At 40.9% G+C, this 21,976-nt stretch overlaps 1 protein-coding gene across 6 annotated transcripts in view; it reads right to left on the bottom strand.

The window, feature by feature from the left end:
* The window catches only part of ST7 (suppression of tumorigenicity 7), a 257,764-nt gene that overhangs the window by 5,374 nt on the left and 230,414 nt on the right, over positions 1-21,976 (bottom strand). For all 6 annotated transcript variants that reach the window (XM_073619832.1, XM_073619834.1, XM_073619831.1 and 3 more), the window contains one exon: positions 4,922-5,014. In XM_073619832.1, the coding sequence (XP_073475933.1) occupies positions 4,922-5,014 (93 nt within the window). The remainder of the gene's footprint in view (positions 1-4,921; positions 5,015-21,976) is intronic.

The following is a 21,976-nucleotide window of genomic DNA, read 5'->3' on the forward strand; positions in this document are numbered from 1 at the left end:
AACGTATTTACAAAATTTTATAACAGAAACAAAAGAAAAAAACGTCTTTTTTTTTTTTCAAAATTTTACATCTTTTTTTATTTGTTTAGCAAAAAAATAAAAACCGCAGAGGTGATCAAATACCACCAAAAGAAAGCTCTATTTGTGGGAACAAAATGATTGGGTACAGTGTAGCATGACCACGCAATTGTCATTTAACAGCTTCAGCCCCGGAAGATTTTACCCCCTTCCTGACCAGAGCACTTTTTGCGATTCGGCACCGCGTCATTTTAACTGACAATTGCGCGGTTGTGCAATGTTGCACCCAAACAAAATTGACGTCCTTTTTCCCCCACAAGTAGAGCTTTCTTTTGGTGGTATTTGATCACCTCTGCGGTTTTTATTTTTTGCGCTATAAACAAAAAAAAGCGACAATTTTGAAAAAAAACGCATTATTTTTTTATTTTGCTGTAATAAATATCCCCCAAAAATATATAAAAAAATATTTTTTTCCTCAGTTTAGGCCGATATGTATTCTTCTACATATTTTTCGTAAAAAAAAAAACAAAACGCAATAAGCGTATATTGATTGGTTTGCGCAACAGTTAAAGCATCTACAAAATAGGGGATAGTTTTATGGCATTTTTATTATTATTATTTTTTTTTTTACTAGTAATGGCGGCGATCTGTGATTTTTATTGTGACTGCAACATTATGGCGGACACATCGGACAATTTTGACACGTTTTTTTGGACCATTGGCATTAATACAGAGATCAATGCTATAGAAAATGCATTGATTACTGTAAAAATGTCACTGGCAGGGAAGGGGTTAACACTAGGGGGCAATCAAGGGGTTAACGTGTTCCCTAGTTTGTGACCTAGGGAATCTCCTTGGTTTGTTTTGGATTGGGGCAGAGGGAAGGAATGACAATATCCTTATTGAGGTGGAAAGAGGAGGAGACCACCTTGGGTAGAAGAGGTCTCTGTCTGTAGACCAGTGAAGTCCCTGAGCAAAACCAAAAAGGTTCCTGTATAAGAAAGGGCCGACTGCCAGCTCAAAAACTCACCCAATATAGACATATTGGCCTCTAGGAAGGCAAGCTTACATGGAAGGTCTCTCAAGGGGAATTGGCTAAAAGAGGAGTCTCTGGAGTACAGAGAGCACCAGGTTCAGATCTCTAGGTGAAAAAAAGAGGTCAAATTGAGAAGACTATATGAGCAATTTTCTGAAGAAAAGTCTCCGTTAATGAGTGTGACCCAAGACATTTCTAGAAAGGAATAAATAAGGCAGAAACATGTCCCATAAATGAATGCTGGTCAAGCCTAGAGATGTAAAATTTCCGGAAATTTTGAAGCTTGGAAAAAAAACAGTTTTTTGTCCGTTTTTTGGGGGGAAAAACGGAAATTTTTGGAAAAATTGAAGAAAATGCTACATTAGCACTTTTTTGTCTTTTTAAGATTGAAAGTCATTCTGTTACTTTAGGAACATAAAATATGACTATGGACAATTTGACTTGGCATAAAATTATCACAACTAGCATATCACAATTATCACAACTAGCATATTAAAAATATAGTGTAGCCAAACAAAGGGAGCAACAATCTCATGAACTGCTTACTAGTTTATGTGGAACAGCCAAAAAGCCTTCACAAAACAAAAGTAACAATTTTTCATATTTCCTCTCCACAGTATTAAATAAAAATAAAAACCCCATTCTCATAAAAAGAATTGAAGATGGGGGAAGTGTTAAGAAGAGAGTGGGACTAAATTTCAATGGACATTTAATCAGAATCATTTTCTGAGCTGAAATTGTCAGTACCCGTCTCTGCTTCTGCAGCTGCTCCTTTTTGTCCATCATCACAATTAGGAACTTCTAAAAACTTAAGGTGAACACCCTGTCTTAAAATATTTTATTCATCATGTTAAAATAAAATATTCCACATTTTTTTTTCTATTTTTCCAATTTTTTGGAAAAAAACAAAAAAGCCTTCAGGAAAAAAAACTTTTTTTTCCCGAATTTTACTGTTTTTTTTCCGGGCCTTCACATCTCTAGTCAAGCCCAGCTTGGCTAGGATACAAACAGAGCATTCTCTGAGACGCAGATATCTGTAAGGTGGGAATGACTGAATCAGATATACCTTTATCCTTTGGGACCTAGGTTTCTACAGCCATGTCACTAAAGCAAGAGAATAAGATGCAGAGTGGAATAAAGGGCCTTGCCTGAGTACAAGTCTGTTTGGAAGAGGCCAAGGTTCATCTGCCAGGAGTCCGAGTATGCCTGCGTACCACAATCTTCTTAGCTAATTTGTTGCAATGAGGCTTGCCTGAACCTTTTCTGCCTCTATCTTGCATAGCAGTCGAGGGAGAATATTTATCGGTGGAAAGGCATAAATCAGGATGAATAAAGTCCAAGGAGTCACTAGTGAATCAACTGCAAAAGGCTAGGGGATCCCTGGTCCTGGCTACATATCTGTATTTTGCTGTTGAACCTGGAGGCCAGAATATCCACATCTGTTTTCCCCCACTGTTGACAGAAAGACATTCTGGAAGATCTTGGGGTGCAGACTGAGACCATTCCCCTGGGTCTATAGATTGGTGGCTTAGGAAGTCTGCATGCCAATGGTTGATGGCAGAAAGAGCTGGAATGTATATTTCCCAGGAGAGGTTCACTTCTGGTGCAACCTGACAATTTATGTAGGCTACTGCTGTGGCACAGTCCGACTGCACCCTGACTGGGTAACCTCGCAGAAGGGGGTTCCAGTGTTGTAGAGATAATCCGATATCTCTCCTGCCTCCATTAAGGACTAGGTCCCCTTGACAGAAAGTTGTAAATGCCCCCACGACCGGCATCTGTTGTCACCTCCTTACAGGACGTGAGAAGGAATGACTTTCCAGACTCCAGGGCAGAGCTGGAGCTCTATCCAGCCATAATTGTCTGGCTGGTTAGATGTATAGGATAATCTACAGAGTGGATCTTTTTGTTACACATTATAGGGATGTTGAGTTTTCTGGAGTAAGAAACTGGGAAAAGGGACTACCTTGAAGGAGAGATGCCTTTTTGAAAAAGAGCTCTTCAGTGTGAAATAGATCAGAGGTGACCCCCTTCTTTTATTTAAAAGAAAAAAAAAAACTTGAACTTGCTGCAGCCCAGAGTGCAGAGAATCACTTTTGTTTGCTAAAGACAATGAGCAGGACCAGCACCTGTGAATTACAACCCCTGGCAAAAATTATGGAATCATCAGTCCCTGAGGATGTTCCTTCAGTTGTTTATTGTTGTAGAAAAAAAGCAGATCACAGACATGGCCAAAAACTTAAGGCATTTCAAATGGCAACTTTCTGGCTTTGAGAAACACTAAAAGAAATCAAGAAAAATAATTGTGGTGGCCAGTAACAGTTAGATTTATAGAACAAGCACAGGGAATAAATTATGGAATCACTCAATTCTGTGGAAAAAATTATGGAATCACCCTGTAAATTTTCATTACAAACACTAACACCTGCATCAGATTAAATCTGCTTGTTAGTATGTAGGTAAAGAGGGTAAATCATCACGCGGTGTTGCACAAGATGTTGGTTGTTCACAGTCGGCTGTGTCTAAAACATGGATCAAATACAAACAACATGGGAAAGTGGTTAAAGGCAAGCATACTGGTAGACCAAGGAAGACATCAAAGCGTCAAGACAGAAAACTTAAAGCAATATTGCCTTGAAAACAGAAAATGTACAACAAAACAAATGAGGAACAAATGAGGAACAAATGGGAGGAAACTGGAGTCAACATCTGTGACCGAACTGTAAGAAACCGCCTAAAGGAAATGGGATTTACATACAGAAAAGCTAAAAGAAAGCCATCTCTAACACCTAAACACAAAAAAATAAGGTTACAATGGGCTAAGGAAAGGCAATCGTGGACTGTGGATGATTGGATGAAAGTCATATTCAGTGATGAATCTCAAATCTGCATTGGGCAAGGTGATGATGCTGGAACTTTTGTTTGGTGCTGTTCCAATGAGATTTATGCAGACGACTGTCTGAAGAAAACATGCAAATTTCCACAGTCAATTATGATATGGGGCTGCATGTCAGGTAAAGGCACTGGGGTGATGGCTGTCATTAAATCTTCAATAAATGCACAGGTTTACATTGAAATTTTGGACACTTTTCTTATCCCATCTATTGAAAGGATGTTTGGGGATGATGAAATCATTTATCAAGATGATAATGCATCTTGCCATAGAGCAAAAACTGTGAAAAAATTCCTTGAAGAAAGACACATAAGGTCAATGTCATGGCCTGCAAACAGTCCGGATCTCAATCCAATTGAAAATCTGTGGTGGAAGTTAAATAAAATGGTCCATGACAAGGCTCCAACCTGCAAAGATGATTTGGCAACAGTGATCAGAGAAGGCTGGAGCCAGATTGATGAAGAGTACTGTTTATCACTCATTAAGTCAATGCCTCAGAGACTGCAAGCAGTTATAAAAGCCAGAGGTGGTGCAACAAAGTACTAGTGATGTGTTGGAGTGTTATTTTATTTGTTTTTCATGATTCCATAATTTTTTCCTCAGAATTGAGTGATTCCATAATTTATTCCCTGTGCTTGTTCTATAAATCTAATTGTTACTGGCCACCACAATTATTTTTCTTGATTTCTTTTAGTGTTTCTTAAAGCCAGAAAGTTGCCATTTGAAATGCCTTTAGTTTTTGGCCATGTCTGTGATCTGCTTTTTTTCTACAACAATAAACAACTGAAAGAACATCCTCAGGGACTGGTGATTCCATAATTTTTGCCAGGGGTTGTACACAGTGGGATCTCTAATGAGCCACTCAATTTTTTTTTTTTCTATGATGCCAGAATAATACTCCACTATATTAATAGTTAGAAACACTGCATTTCCCATGTCATCCATACATGTGTGTATATTGAAATGGTACTTACATGGAAGTAATTCTCTGTCTGCAGTCTCTGTACAGATGGGGTATGGATAGAAAAGGTGGCCTTTTTCCAGTGGATAGGGAATCATTCTGAATGCTGGAAAACAAAGCACAGCAAACTGATATTGAAATGGGTTTAATAACACAAAGACTGCTTTAATAAAATAAAGATTTGCATGCAGTATTTTTTGACCCCTGATAAAAAAAATCTTTCAGGCTCTTCTCATTGCTGTAGGAAATTAAGTGAAACTACAGGAAGAATAGCTTCATTTTCAACATGTCTATACCAATGGAAGAAGAATAAGCCAACTATGTTAGTCTAACAATATGAAATAGTATTCTTTATTATACTGATGTTGAATCTTGGAAGTATTTGAATAAAAAATACATTTTGTGAAATGCGTTGATGGACACTGAAATCATATAATTTCATGTATTTTCTCAAAGGAATACATTGTACATCTACAAAGTATATGTACAGAGTAACATATGAAGCCTTTTTGTTAACCAAATACCCTGAAACAAGAAATTGTTAGACTCCTCTGTGTTGTATCTTAACCAATACCAGTTCTAGGTCTGACCACTGATGTGCATATTACCACATAGCCTGTCATCAATGTTTTAGCCTGTGGATATAGATGATAAATTTATGAAAAAAAATGCAGAAAATCGAGTTCTAACACATGGCATTTATTTTTTTGTACATGAATCACAGACGTCTGAAATATATTTAGCAAGGATTAACACAGCATGTATTGGATATAATCATATACAGCTGCCTTATTCGCTACAAATGGGATAGTTCTGAAAATATACAGTGCCAAGTCACAATGGATATCATATATGCAGGAAACTAGACTACAGAACATCCATCTAACACAATGCATGGCCTTTAAAAAGAGTGACGCTTCTACGAGACTCACTCTTCAAGGATCCCATTACATCACATGCTCCAAATTTGAAGACAGACAATGACAAGCCTACTATCCTCATGTCAAAACCTTGCTGCCACACAAGAACAATCAAATGTTTTAAAGTTATCTTTTCTAGCTATTCAGATGCATTTTAAATCAAACCTAACTTCTAAGGGATGGTTTCACACCCCATTATGGTCATTGTTGAGATGAATTCAGCATTTTACATACAGTGCCTTGAAAAAGTATTCATACCCCTTGACATTTTCCACACTTTGTCATGTTGCAACCAAAACCATAAATGTATTTTATTGGGATTTTATGTGATAGACCAACACAAAGTGGCACATAATTGTGAAGTGGAAGGAAAATGGGTTTCAAATTTGTTTACAAATAAATATGTAAAAAGTGTGGTGTGCATTTGTATACAGCCCCCAATACTTTGTATAACCACCTTTTGCTGCAATTACAGCTGCAAGTCTTTTGGGGTATGTCTCTACCAGCTTTGCACATCTAGACAGTGACATTTTTGCCCATTCTTCTTTGCAAAATAGCTCAAGCTCTGTCAGATTGGATGGAGAGCGTCTGAACAGCAATTTTCAAATCTTGCTACGATTCTCAATTGGATTTGGGTCTGGACTTTGGCTGGGCCATTCTAATACATGAATATGCTTTGATCTAAACCATTCCATTGTAGCTCTGGCTGTATGTTTAGGGTTGTTGTCCTACTGGAAGATGAACCCCCGCCCCAGTTTCAAGTCTTTTGCAGACTAACAGGTTTTCTTCTAAGATTGCCCTGTATTTGGCTCCATCCATCTTCCCCATAAACTCTAACCAGCTTTCCCGTCCCTGCTGAAGAAAAGCATCCCCACAACATGATGCTGCCACCACCATGTGTCACGGTTGGGATGGTGTGTTCAGGGTGATGTACAGTGTTCGTTTTCTGCCATGCATAGCGTTTTGCTTTTAGGCCAAAAAGTTCAATTTTTGTCTCATCTGATCAGAGCACCTTCTTCCACGTGTTTGCTGTGTCCCCCACATGGCTTTTTGCAAACTGCAAACTGGACTTTTTATGGCTTTCTTTCAACAATGGCTTTTCTTCTAGTCACTCCATAAAGGTCAGATATGTGGAGTGCACGACTAATAGCTGTCCTGTGGACAGATTCTCCCTCCTGAGCTGTGGATCTTTGCAACTCCTCCAAAGTTACCATTGGCCTCTTGGCTGCTTTTCTGATTAATGCTCTCCTTGCCCGGCCTCTCAGTTTAGGTGGACGACCATGTCTTGGATGGTTTGCAGTTGTGCCATACTCTTTCCATTTTTGGTTGATGGATTGAACAGTGCTCTGTGAGATGTTCAAAGCTTGGGATATTTATAACCTAACCCTGCTTTAAACTTTGCCACAACTTTATCCCTGACCTGTCTGGTGTGTTCCTTGGACTTCATGATGCCATTTGTTCACTAAGGTTCTCAGCTGTATTTATACTGAGATTAAATTACACACAGGTGGACTGTATTTACTAATAAGGTGACTACTGAAGGCAATTGATTCCACTAGATTTTACTTAGGGGTATCAGAGAAAAGGGGGCTGAATACAAATTCACGTGACACCACACTTTTCAGATATTTGTAAAAAAAAAAATTGAAGACCATTTATCATTTTCCTTCCACTTGACTACAGTTGTGCTCATACGTGTACATAGCCTGGCAGAATTTATGATTTCTTGGCCATTTTTCAGAGAATATGAATGATCACACAAAAACTTTTCTTTCGCTCATGGTTAGTATTTGGCTGAAGCCATTTATTATCAATCAACTGTGTTTACTCTTTTTAAATCATAATGCCAACACAAACTACCCAAATTACCCTGATCAAAAGTTTACATACCCTGGTGGTTTTGGCCAGATAACATGCACACAAGTTAACACAAAGTGGTTTGAATGGCTATTAAAAGGTAACCATCCTCACCTGTGATCTGTTTGCTTAAAATTAGTGTGTGTGTATAAAAGGCCAATGAGTTTCTGGACTCTTGACAGACCCTTGCATCTTTCATCCAGTGCTGCACTGACGTTTCTGGATTCTGAGTCATGGGGAAATAATTGTCAAAGGATCTGCGGGAAAAGGTAGTTAAGCTGTATAAAACAGGAAAGGAATATAAAAAATATATCCAAGGAATTGAGAATGCCAATCAACAGTCTTCAAACTCTAATCAAGAAGTGGAAAATGAGGGGTTCTGTTGAAACCAAACCACGGTCAGGTAGAACAACTAAAATTTCAGCCACAACTGCCAGGAAAATTGTTTGGGATGCAAAGAAAAACCCACAAATAACTTCAGGTAAAATATAGGACTCTCTGAAAACATGTGGTGTGGCTGTTTCAAGATGCACAATAAGGAGTATCCCACTTACAATACACCAAACAGCACAGAGATAAGCCTCAAACCACTTTTGTAAGATACTGTACATGTGCAAGATTATAGTGATGATTTAATCAACATATGCTATCTGATTTCATCCTAGTCATTTCCTAGTCATATGTAGTAAACTTATAACTCACGTGAAGTAGAGGTTACTTATTTGTGAATATATATATATATATATATATATATATATATATATATATATATATATATATAGTAAACAGATGATGAAGATCCAGTGAAGAAGCAAAAAATGCTAAATATTTTAACTTAAAACAATAAGGTTCATTCATAAATGTTACAGATGAGTGTCAAGATTTCAAGTGACTTTTGTGCTTTGCCAAGATGACTTGTGCCCAGATTAGAATTTAAAATATTTAGCATTTTTTGCTTCTTTACTGGATACATAAACACTACATTTGGAGAGGAGTCAACAAGGCCTATGATGAAAGGTACGGAGGTGGATCGCCGATGTTTTGGGGATGTGTGAGCAGCAAAGGCACAGGAAATTTGGTCAAAACTGACGACAAGATGAATGCAGTATGTTATCAAAAAATACTGGAGGAACATTTGCATTCATCAGCCAGGAAGCTGCGCATGGGACGTACTTGGACATTCCAACATAACAATGATCCAAAACACAAGGCTAAGTCAACCTGTCATTGGCTACATCAGAATAAAGTGAAGGTTCTGGAGTGGCCAACTCAGTCTCCTGACCTACATGTATCATTGAGCCACTCTGGGGAGATCTTAAAACGTGCAGTTCATGCAAGACAGCCCAAGAATTTACAGGAACTGGAGGCTTTTTGCTAAGAGGCATGGCCAGCTTTTCCATCTGAGAAGATAAAGAGCCTCGTCCACAAAAGACTTCAAGCTGTCATTGATGTTAAAGAGGGCAATACACTGTATTAAAAACTGGTGTATGTAAACTTTTGATCAGGGTCATTTGGGTAGTTTCTGTTGTCATTATGATTAAAACAGATGATTGATAATAAATGGCTTCAGCCAAACACTAACCATGAGTGAAAGAAATGTTTTTGTGTCATCATTCATATTCTCTGAAAAATGGCCAAGAAATCATAAATTCTGCCAGGGTATGTAAACTTATGAGCACAACTGTATGTGCCACTTTGTTTTGGTCTATCATATAATATCCCAATAAATAACATTTACGTTTTTGGTTGTGACATAACAAAATGTGGAAAATTGCAAGGGGTATGAATACTTTTTCAAGGCACTGTAGGTCTACTAGGCTGCTAATTTAAAGTACCGAACAATGGGTTCAACATGATAGCCTGGCAACCAGCATTTTCAAAGGAGAGGTCAACCAGGGTAGCTGCCATGGTTCTGTCATGAAAGGTTTTCTTTAACTTTACCATATAATATAATATATAATGGCTTTTCATATTTATGCTAAATAATATCTTTTACCCTGGTAAAATAAATTAACTTAACCTCTACTAGTAAAACACCTAAAGAGAAAAAGCACCTTAGCTATTATAGCTTGTAAAAATGCAATCAAAAGCATTTTCTGGGTCCCTTGATAATTTGTATCAGTGTATTTTGGCCACTGCGGATGTAGGGTCTTTATATACCATTATCGGACATGATCAGGCTGTATCTGTAAAATGGGCATTGGAGAGCTCCAACCTCCACAGTAAACTAAAGAAGTTTCTGATTAAATGTTTACGATTTTGTTTAAAGCATAATTATTTTTGGTATAGCGGCGATTATTATTTGCAAATAAAGGGTATAGCTATGGACGCGAGGTTCGCACCGAGTGTTGCGAACCTCTTTATGGCCCATTGGGAGGACGTGGATGTACTCAACCCCAGACCTAAAGAACTTATTTTATACAAAAGATTCATAGATCTTGTAATCATCTGGAAGGGGGATGACATCCTTTGAAGCATTTAAAGGATCCCTGGAAGGGAATGACAACAATATTCGACTCACCTGAACTGTCAGCAATGAGTGTATCACCTGCCTTGATTTAGAGATCTTCAAGGAGGAGGGTAGACTGTTGACAAGGAACCATTTTAAGCCCACCGACAGAAATTTCTATCTGCCAATGGACAGCTGTCATCATAAGCCCTGGTTGGTGAATATACTGAAGGGCCAGTACATGAGGATTCGTAGAAATTGTACCAAAAAGGAAGACTTTTTGAGTTAATCCGAAATACTGACCAGTAGGTTTAAGGAAAAAGGATATGACCTTGAGAAAGTTGAGGACGATAAAATGAAGGTACTAAACATGGATAGGGACCAACTACTATCAGATAAGAAATCACATGAGCGCTTGTGTTGTGAGTTTAATCTCATTCTCGATTGTAATGTGCAATTCAGACGAGTGTAAAAAATAATAAAAAAAACATTGGGGTATTCTAAGGAAAGATAGGCTGCTAGGACCCAAATTACCAGCCCTTCCAGGGTTTATTTACATAAAAGCACCTACCTTGAAGGATCTATTAGCACCAGGAGTGATAGATCCCCAAAAAAACAGAAGGGACCATCTGCATCTTGTTTTGGCATTTTTACTGATTTCTTTGCGTGTGGCGGGTGTAGGGTGTGTCGACACACAAAGAATATTAAAAAGAGAAAGGAATTCTGTTCTACCAGTACAGGCAAAAGGTACGAAATTCGATATTTCATAACCTGTGCATCCACAGGTGTTATTTATATGCTGCAATGTGGATGTGGGTTGCAGTACATTGGCGGCACATCAAGAACCTTGCAGATTAGAGTGGGAGAGCATATTGCCAATATTAAAAAAAAGGTATAATAGTGTCCTGAAACATTTTACACTAGTATACAATAAGGATTCCAGTTCGCTGCAATTTTGGGGTAAAGAACAGGTAGACAGACACTGGAGTAGGGGTCATTATATCAGACAACTCAGCAAAAGGGAATCCTTCAGGATTTATGAAAGTAAGGTACTTTGGCCGAGGGGTTTGAACAAGGACTTCGATTTGAACTGTTTTATCAGTAATTTATGAATTTAGTTATTCATGATTTTATATATATATATATATATATATATATATATATATATATATACATACACACACATACACACACACATATATATATATATATATACACATATACATACACACACACATATATATATATCTTTATTTTATAATAATATTATTTTTATAGTTTTTTTTATGCAATTTTATTATATTAAATGTGGTCAAGATGCTTATAGGATGGTGTCGCCAGCAGTAGGTTTAGTAATGGTCACTTACACAAAAGTTTTTCTCTATGAAAAAACATGACTTGGGAAGAATTGATTTTCCGCTTGTCAGATGTCCCCATGTGAATTGGTGTCGATTTCATCACTTCCCGTTTCCTGTGTCAGCCCGGATGGTGTGCCATGAGGCCTGGTTCAGCAAGGTGGGCCGGACCAGGGAGTGATGATGCAGAGCACCTGATTAGAGAGTATTAGTCTATTTAAACAGCGGTGAGACGTCCAGTCTTCACCCTTTACTGAAAAGTCACGGTGGTGTTATAGCCCATTAGACATAACGCGTATAGGGGGAAGGAGTCGCAGTGGCAACGTCATCCCGCAAGCATCTTTTCGTTTCTGTGCATCCTGAGCCCGCACTACTTAAGTGCTGCGTTTGTGAGTAACGTTTTAATGAGGAAATAAACTGTTTTGATTTACAGAGAGCACTAGATTTTGCCTTTTCTATTCCTATGTGCACCGGACTTTATTGAGGGAATCTGTACTGGCTGGTATCCATCTAATCAGCCGGAGGCAGCACGAACGGAATAGGAGCTCCATTACCAGCTGATTCGTTTGTATTCCTGAGAGGGAACCTGCTTTTTCTGACCTTCTGGTGAAACGGGTTAGAACGTGAAGTGAGCGGCTAGGATATTGAGGTGGAGGAGAGCACTTGCATTTTTCAACGTTTATGCACTAGTGGTGTGCTGTGCATTTTTGTGCAGAAGACTCTGAGGATTATATTTGTGCATTTGGACTCTTATTTTTATTCAATTCATTTTTTTGAGTGTGTGGACTATCTGTAGTGTTTACTGTTCATTATTCCCATTTAGGGAACACATATATTTCATTATTGTGTATTGTTCACTATTCCCAGTCAGGGAACACGAATGTTTGATTGTGCACTCAGTATCTTGCTACATTGCAAGTTCATCATTTAGTCTGATTTAAGGATTTATTGGTAGTTATTTAGGAAGCGCAACACTGTTTTGTTATGTATACTTTAGGTAGTAGGACCATTTTGATCAAATTGATTCTACCCATAACACCCAGTGGCAGTTTTGCCCAAATGTGATAATGTGGGGTCTTTTTAGAGCTTCATGCTAGCCACTAGTACTGAAGGTGAGGTGGTTAGTGGTGAGACAGTGTTACCCAAGGTTGGATTTTCTGCTGCTAGCAGGAGCTGCCTTGAACTGTATATACTAGCCTTATCTTGATTCTGGCCTTGTTAACCAGCATGCTTTGTGTCGTGCGTCTGTGACCTTGTACCCTATCCCTTTCTTGGGAAGGATATACATACATGTTCACATCTACTACTGAGCATACTTTCCCACCTCAAACAGCCAGCGAGTATACACCCACCTAAAACTCTGCTGGAGAGCCAGTGAGTAGACCCACCTTACTGGCCAATTAAAGAACCGACTGTTGTACCTTTACTAAAAATTCAGCACTGTAACAACCATAATGGCAGCTGCTGATACCAAAAGTAAGTGTATACGCATTTTACAAGATTATTATTATACAAGATCTAATGCTATTATTTAAAATCGTGTTAAAAAAATGCTCATATAATAAATGTTTGGAAATTGATGAATAATCAGGAACTTCATGAAGGGGTCGATGAGCAGAACTCCTGTTCTTGATGCTTATAAAAGAAGCCTGGCTGACTTCAAGACAACCTGGGCCTCATGAATAAATGCTGGAGGCAAAATAAAGTTTTACTTTACAAGACTCTAAGCTTTTGATGTCAGTGACATCATAGGTTAAGAAAATAAAAAGAAAGAATCTAATTGCTATGGGCAATATTTATATTCTTCTTAATTGGCAGATCGGTATCTGTTATGTTTGGATAGGGGGATTATTATGAAGATTTACATCTTTCTCATGTTCTTTGTGATCTCCTTCTCAACTGCCAAGAATCATGGAACATCATACTCTAATTCTAGAGATTAGTTCCTTTCTCTTAATTAACCAGTTACAAAATTATTTTATATAAGAGGATATCAAAGCCCTAGGCCTGCCATACACAAGACAATTGCTTGGCAGGAGGGATTCCCCTGTCAGCACCATTTGTGTTGATGGGGGAATCATGCAAATTTTTTTCTGGCAACCGAAGAAATATTCCCCGTCTATGACCTACCTTAGGATTTGCAGATCTTTTTATGACCACAAAAACATTCATACACAGTTTTTTTTCTTCTGACAAATGGTTCAAGTTTATCTGGCTACTTCCTATACTTGGAATAGGGATGAGCTTCGAGTTCGACTCGAACATCGGCTGTGCGCAAGTTCGACGAACAGCGAACAATTTGGGGCGTTCGCAGCAAATTCGAAAGCCGCGGAACCCCCCTTTTAAAAGTCTATGGGAGAAATCAAAAGTGCTAAAATTTTAAAGGCTTATATGCATGGTATTGTCATAAAAAGTGTTTGGGGACCTGGGTCCTGACCGCTTTTTTTAGGACCTTGAGGCAACACAAATGGAAACATCTGTTTTTCGAATCTGAGCAGTCGCCTTCAAGTAGACTTTGACTGCTCTCACCACATCCAGAGAATGTAGTGATATCTCTTCCGTAGAACAGGGTTCTGGAAAGAATGAAGGCAGAATAATATCCTGGTTTAAATGAAAACCTGACACTACCATCGGCAGAAAATTAGGATGAGGATGCAATACTACCTTATCCTTGTGAATAATTAAATATGGCTCTTTACAAGAAAGAGCAGCCAACTCCGATACCCTTCTTGCAGAAGATATGGCTACCAGAAAAATTTGTTTCATTGTCAGAAGGACGGCTCAAAAGGCTGTTTCTGCAATGCTGACAGGACTAAATTCAAGTCCCAAGGGTTCAGGGGTGACCTAACCAGAGGATTAAGCCGTGTTACCCCCTAAATAAAACCACAAACCAAAGAATGTGAAGCAAGTGGTCGTTGAAACAATACTGATAACGCCGAGACCTGGCCTTTGATAGTACTCAAGGTCAGTTTCATCTCTAACCCCACAGGAGAAAGTCAAAGATTCTGCCAATGACATACTTCCTGGGGTGCCAACCCCTGGATTCACACCAGGAGACATATGCCTTCCAGACTCTATAATATTTGATTCTGGAGGCCGGTTTCCTTGCATTAATCAAAGTAGATATCACAGAACCCGATAGCCCACGCTTCTTCAAAATGTGGGTCTCAATAGCCAAACCGTTAAACTTAGCGTTTATAAGGTAGGATGGAATACCGGACCTTGCAAGAGAAGGTCTGGACATGGTGGTAGGGTCCATGGTTCCCCTACCGCCATTCTTATGATCTCTGCATACAAGGATCTTCTGGGCCATGCTGGAGCCACAAGAATCACCGGCTTCCCTTCCTGCTTGACCCTGCAAAGAAAACGCGGAAGCAGCAGAATAGGAGGGAATGCATAAATCAGTGAGAACTGATTCCACAGGAACACCACGGCATCTGTTCCGCATGCTAGTGGATCCCTTGTTCTTGATACAAAGTAGTCGATCTTTTTGTTGAACCTGGACGCAAACAGATCTATGTCCGGGATCCCCCATCTCCAGCATATTGCCAGGAATACATCAGGGCGAAGGGCCCACTCTCCCGGGAACAACTGCTGGCGACTCAATTTTCTATTCCTGGAATGAAGACTGCCGATAGGCAAGGTACATTGTTTTCTGCCCAAGTTAGGCTATGATTCACCTCTATCTGGGCCGCACGACTCGTGCCCCCTTGGTGATTGATATAGGCCACTGCTGTGGCATTGTCAGATTGGATCCTGACAGGACAATTCCACAACCTGATCATCCAGGCCCAGAGGGTCAAGCGTGCTGCCCGATTCTCTAGAATGTTGATGGATAAGGTAATTTCTGATCTGGACCATTTCCCTTGGACAGTTACCTCTTCCGGGACTGCTCCCCAACCTGAAAGGCTGGCATCTGTTACCACCTTCCAGGTAACTGGTAGGAAGGATTTTCCCTTCTGCAGATTCATGGTTATTAACCACCAACTAAGGCTCCGGCGCACCCTTGGAGGCAGACGCATTGGGAAATCTAGCTCTTGGACCTTCTTGTACCAAGCCAAGAAATTGTTTTTCAGTAGCCTTGAATGAAACTGAGCATAAGGAACAGCCTGAAATGAAGCCACCATCCTTCTCAACAACCTCATGCTAAGTCGAATGGAAGGATTCTTGTTTGCCTTGACCACCTGAATCAGTTACCTTTATGGCACTGATCTTTGCCTGGGGGAAGAATACCTTTTTCTGGGCTGTATCTATGATCAGACCCAAGTATTGTCTCCTTGATGGTTTTAAGGAGGATTTCTCTAGGTTGAGAATCCAACCTAGGTAATCCAGGTAGCTAACTGTGGTGGTCATGCTTTGGTCTAAGCAGGCTACCGACTGGTTTATCAAAAGTAGATCGTCTAGAAACGCTAAAATCGTTATACCTTGGGCCCTTAAAGTAGATGTAAACCCGAAAATTTCTTTTTTTTTATGTCATAATGTAGCGTATAAGATTTCCTATCATTTGAGCCCAGTCTTGCCACAAAGAGTTAATCCAGCTCTGAGCAATCCTCTTTTATTGTTCAGTGAAATAAATTATTATTATTATTCAGGATTTATATAGCGCCAACAGTTTACGCAGCGCTTTACAATATAAAAGGGAGACAATACAGTTATAATACAATAAAATACAAGAGGATTAAGAGGGCCCTGCTCAGAAGAGCTTACAATCTAATAGGGTGGGGCAGGTGGTACAAAAGGTTGTAACTGTGGGGAATAGTCAAGGCGAGAGATAACAAGGGAGTAAATGAGGAGCTTGGTGGTTTCATTTGTTAAAAAGGGGCGAATTTTAGAGATGTTACGGAGGTGAATTCTACAAACTTTTGACAACGATTGGATTTGAGGCTGAAATGACAAGTCAGAGTCTAGGATTACACCTAGTACCCTGGCGTGAAGGGAGGGACTGATGATTGCATTGTTGATTTTAATGGAAAAGTCATGGAGGGGGGCACGGGCGGGGGGGAATATTAATAGCTCAGTTTTAGAGAGATTTAGTTTAAGGAAGTGGTGCGATATCCATGCTGATATGTCAGTTAGTAATGCAAGAGGAGACTGAAGGAGTGAGGTGAGGAGTAGACAGATAGATTTGGGTGTCATCAGCATATAAGTGGTATTGAAGCCGTGGGCAGTTATTAAGTGACCAAGGGAGGAGGTGTAGATAGAAAAGAGAAGGGGTCCAAGAACCGAGCCTTGGGGGACCCCCACAGAAAGGGGCAATGGAGAGGAGGAGACAGAGTTGTAGGTGACACTGAAGGAGCGCTGTGATAAATAGGCAGAGAACCAGGATAGAGCAGAATCTCGGAGGCCAAGGGAATGTAGTTTATGGAGAAGGAGCGGCTGGTCAACAGTATCAAAGGCTGCAGAGAGGTCAAGTAGTAGGAGTATGGAGTACTGGCTGTTGGTTTTAGCAGTTAGTAAATCGTTAGTGAGTTTTAGTAAGGCAGTTTCCGTGGAGTGCTGCGAGCGAAAGCCAGACTGTAAGGGGTCAAGAAGGTTATTTTCATTGAGGTAGGAGCTAAGATGGTTGTAGACTAAGCGTTCTAGAAGTTTACAGCTGAATGGGAGCAATGAGATGAGTCTTAAGTTGTTCAGGTCGGTAGGGCCCAGTGAGAGCTTTTTAAGAATGGGAGTGATCTTCGCATGTTTTAGGGGGGAGGGGAAGATGCCACTAGAGAAGGAGAGATTGAAGATGTGGGTGAGGGAGCATAGGATAGAAGAGGAGGACGACCGTAGTAGTTGTGAGGGAACAGGATCCAAGGGACAATTGGTTAGGTGGGCATCCGAGAAAATTTTTGTAACCTCTTCCGTAGTAGCCAATTCAAAAGAGGAGAGTGTTGAATGTGCTGCTAGGCAAGGTATGTTGGGTGGGGAAGACGTACGCACAGTGGAGATGTCCTCACGAATTGCATCGATCTTGTCTTTGAAGTGATTGGCAATCTCTTGGGCAGTGAGTGAGTTAGTGGGTAAAGGGGGTGGTGGACGAAGCAGAGAGTTAAAGGTTGAGAAGACCCGACGGGGACTGGATGACAAGGAATTAATAAGAGAGACAAAGTAGGCTTGTTTGGCAGCATGGAGGCATGAATTGTATTTTAGAAGGGCAGATTTATATTGGGTGAAGTCTTGCAGGCATTTGGTTTTACGCCACAGTCATTCAAGAGCACGGCAATGTCTCTTGAGATTTATAGTGTTGTCAGTTTGCCAGGGTTGTAACGGTCGGGGCCTGATTCTGCGTGTAGTTAGAGGAGCAAGTGCATCTAGTGATGATGAGAGTGAACTGTTGTAGACAGAGGTGGCCAGGTCAGGACAGGACAGGGGAGAGATTATGTCATATAGGTGGTCAGTAGCAGAATAGAGAAGAGAAGGGTTAAAGTGGCAAAGGTTTCTACAAGTAATTGTTTGCTGCTTGGAGGGATGGGTGGTTGGAGGCAAGGATACAGTGAAAGTAATGAGGTTGTGATCAGATAGAGGAAAGGGGGTGTGGGTGAGGTTGCCAGGGTTCCAGAGATGGGAGAATACAAGGTCAAGGGTATTACCATTGGAGTGAGTGGAAGTATGTGTCCATTGGGTTAGGTCAAAAGATGAGGTTAAGTCGAGAAGTTTAGCTGTAGTTGGGCTGTTAACATTGACAGGAATGTTAAAGTCACCAAGAATAATGGTGGGTATTTCAGAGGAGAGAAAGTAGGGTAGCCAGGCAGCAAAGTCATCAAGAAAGCGCGATACCGGTCCTGGAGGCCTATAAATTGCTGCAATCCTCAGAGAAATGGGAGAAAACAGACTAATACAGTGCATCTCGAAAGAAGAGAGGGATAGAGAGGGAGGGACAGGAAGGACGTGGAAGGTGCTTTGTGGGGATAGAAGGAAGCCAACTTCACCTCCTTTCTGTCTGTTGGGTCTGGGGGAGTGAGTCCAATGGAGACCACCATGGGAGAGGGCAGCAGGAGAAGCTGAGTCAAAATTTTGAAGCCAGGTTTCTGTTATGGCGAGTATGTTAAAGCCATGAGAGATGAAGAGGTCATGTACAGATGTTAGTTTGTTACAGATGGAGCGGGCGTTCCAAAGGGTGCATGAGATTGGTGGGGTGCTTTGAAGAAACCGGGGGATAGAAATTAAACTGAGTGGATTGCGGTGGTTGCCAGAGGGGGAGGGGTATTGGATATGTGGCTTGCATCTGGAAAATGGCAGACCAGGATTAGGAGAAATGTCACCTGAGACTAGGAGGAGGAGGGCAAGGAAGGCAAGGTGGGAGTGGGATGTGCATGAGCATGTCATGTTTATGTCAGCATGTGGGTGCAGCAAATGCAGGAGATGATGGGTGCCATAGTAGGGAGAGGGTAGGAGTGAGGGTGATATGTGCATGCTGCATGGAAGAGAGGAAGGGTAGAGTAAAGATAATTTGAGGATAGAAGACACCAATGTGAGAAGGATGAGAATAAGGAGCATGTTAGTGGATAGAGAGTGGGAAACTAACCTAATATAAAATAAAATTCAAAGCTGGTTTGCTTGTCGTCTTGCAGAGTGGAGCAGAGTTCTTGTTCATGCAGCTTTAGTTATCCTGCTTTTGTTAAACTGCGTCGGTGAAACTGCGCATCGCTCGTGACAGAGCCACTCAGGACAGAGCCACTCAGGACAGAGCCACGATGTCTGCGCCTTGCCCCTGTCTGCGCCACCCCATAAGCTGCCATAAATTTATAGGGAGACTAAGCTGGGATGCATTTCTCAGTTGGTCATTATTGGGTCTGATGTGAGACACCTGAATATGGGGAGGAGATGGCCAGTGCCAGACCAGCTACAGACACAGGCTAGGGTCGTAAAGCTAATTATCTCTCTTGATCACTCAAGCCATATGGAGTTGAGAATCAATCACCAGTAATATTGCTATTGCAGTGTGTTTGTTATAGAGCTAGCAGTAAATATGGAAGTTTAAAGATATGGCAGCAGGAGACAATTACCAAAAAATAAGTAACAGTAAAGTCAGTTCAGTAGGGCTGTACAGATGGATAGGAGACAATTACCAAAAAATAAGTAACAGCAAAGTCAGTTTAGTAGGGATGTACAGATGGATAGGAGACAATTACCAAAAATATGTAACAGCAAAGTCAGTTCAGTAGGGATGTACAGATGGATAGGAGACAATTACCAAAAATATGTAACAGCAAAGTCAGTTCAGTAGGGATGTACAGATGGATAGGAGACAATTACCAAAAAATATGTAACAGCAAAGTCAGTTCAGTAGAGATGTACAGATGGATAGGAGACAATTGTAAAAGAGCAAAGAAGACATGATCAGAATTGATAACTGTGTCGGTGAAACTGTGCATCACTCGTGACAGCCACTCAGGACATGATGTCTGCGCCTTGCCCCTGCCTTGCCCCAATAAATCTTGACAAACTGAGAAAAACTTTGCCAAATCCTCCCCCTTGCTGTGAGTGACAGGTGATTTACATATCTCGTGCACTAGCCTAAGACATGCATTATTTTTTAATTCCCACCCCCACCTCCTTTCTTCAGCAGCTCTGCAAGGATTGGCTGTTCCACACCTCAGCATGATTTGGCATGCTGAAGTCATGTGGTTACTTTCCTGTCTTTTCACTGGATGTTAGAGATCATAGCAGAAGTTCAGTGTAAGAAATAAACAGGAGAAAATGCATATTGACAAGGGGAGTATAGAGTTGGGCGGGGAGTCTACTGACATCACGACTCCACCCACCGAGCTCCAGACAACAGACCCACCCACAGAATGTGCAGTTTGTCAGTTCTCATAACAGACAGAGGGGAGACATTTGACAGGTAAAGATACATGCAGGAGGCATGTAAATCCTTCTAGAAAACCCTTATGGTAGTAGTTTAGAAAGGATGACATTGGGTTTACATCCACTTTAATCTGGCTAGAGGAAAAGCCAGGACATTTGTAAACACTCAAGGTGCAGTAGCTAGGCCGAAAGGCAGAGCTACAAAAATGAAAATGAAGATTAAAGATCAGTAGGATGGAGACTACTGATCGGATTGACCCCATGTGGAAAGAGCGGATATTCAGAAACCGGTTTAGATCTTTGAAATCCAGAATGGGTCTGACATCTCCATTTGGTTTTGGCACCGTGAAAAGGTTTGAATAAAACCCCAATCCCTGCTCCTGCATGGGGACCACCGAGATCACTTTTTGCGACAAAAGACGGTGCTTGAAGACTTTTTTTCTCTGGATCCTTGGGAATGTTTGATCTGAGAAAGCGAGGCGACGGGGACTCTCGGAACTCTAGCTTGTACACTAGAGCTATTGAAGAAGTCACCCATTTGTCTGGACACTCTTCCTGCCAGATCCTTGAGAACTGCAGAAGTCTTCCCCCCACTCGAGCGAGCGGGGGCACCCCTTAATAAGGAGGCTTTAGTATTTTGTTTTGTAGGTTTCCTCCCCCAGGATTTCTTTTGTCCCTGGGGTTGACCCTGAGGTTTACCTCTTGAACCTGATGGCGGAGGCCGTCGTGACTGCCTGGAGGCTGATGCCCCTGGCACTGGAGAAGGAGCTTGTTTAAATGAAACATGTTTACTCCTCTTCCTAACTGGCAAAAGAGTACCCTTTCCACCAGAAATTCTTTGGATGAATTTATCCAGCCGTTCACCGTGAAAAGGAAAACTAGCCAGGAGCTTTTTGCAGGGTGTCTTGGCTGACCAATTTTTCAACCATAAGATTCTACGCATATGCGCCAGCCCAAGCGTAAGACGCGAGGCGTGAAGAATGGAATCTCTCATGGCGTCTATTGCAAAACATAACGCCGCTGGTAGTTTGGCCAGATCCTGGGCCTGCTGATCAGGAATAACCTTGAGCACCTGTTTAAACTGGTCTCTCAAGGATTGACATACACTAATTGCTGCCAGCGCAGGCTGAGTCACTGAACCTGCCAGAGAAAAAGTGTATTTTAATAGAAATTCCATTTTTTTGTCTGTTGGATCCTTAAGCATTTGAGCATTTCTATCAGACAAGTCAAACTTTTATTCACAGAGGATATAGCAGCGTCAATTGCTGGTATCTCCCACTTTTTAGTGAATTTCTCCTCCATAGTATAAAGTGTTTTTAGGAGGGAAAAAATGTTTATCTGGGTTGATCCCACTCAGAATGCATAAGCTTTTCCAGCAAGGAATGGACAGGAAAGACATGCACGGCTAGAGGAGGCTTTAGCGAACCCAAACAAGAAGTGGGCTTATCAACTGACTCAGTTAAGGGTAGCATAAATGTGGAATGGACCATCTCAGTAAGAGATTGCACCATCAATCTTTCAGATTGTGAAGCTGATCCTTCCACATTTGACCCCTCAGAAGACTAGTCATCAGCCTCTTCATGGTCCCCTGAGAGAAATTAGTCTTCTCCCGCCCCGAGATTCTCAGCTTGAGGGTTCTGGGTAATGGAAGGGGACCTGTCGCATTTTGACCCACACTGGGATGCGATTAAAGCCGC

This window comes from Aquarana catesbeiana, linkage group LG03 (assembly GCF_042186555.1).
Source record: "Aquarana catesbeiana isolate 2022-GZ linkage group LG03, ASM4218655v1, whole genome shotgun sequence".
NCBI classification, from domain to species: Eukaryota; Metazoa; Chordata; class Amphibia; order Anura; family Ranidae; genus Aquarana; species Aquarana catesbeiana.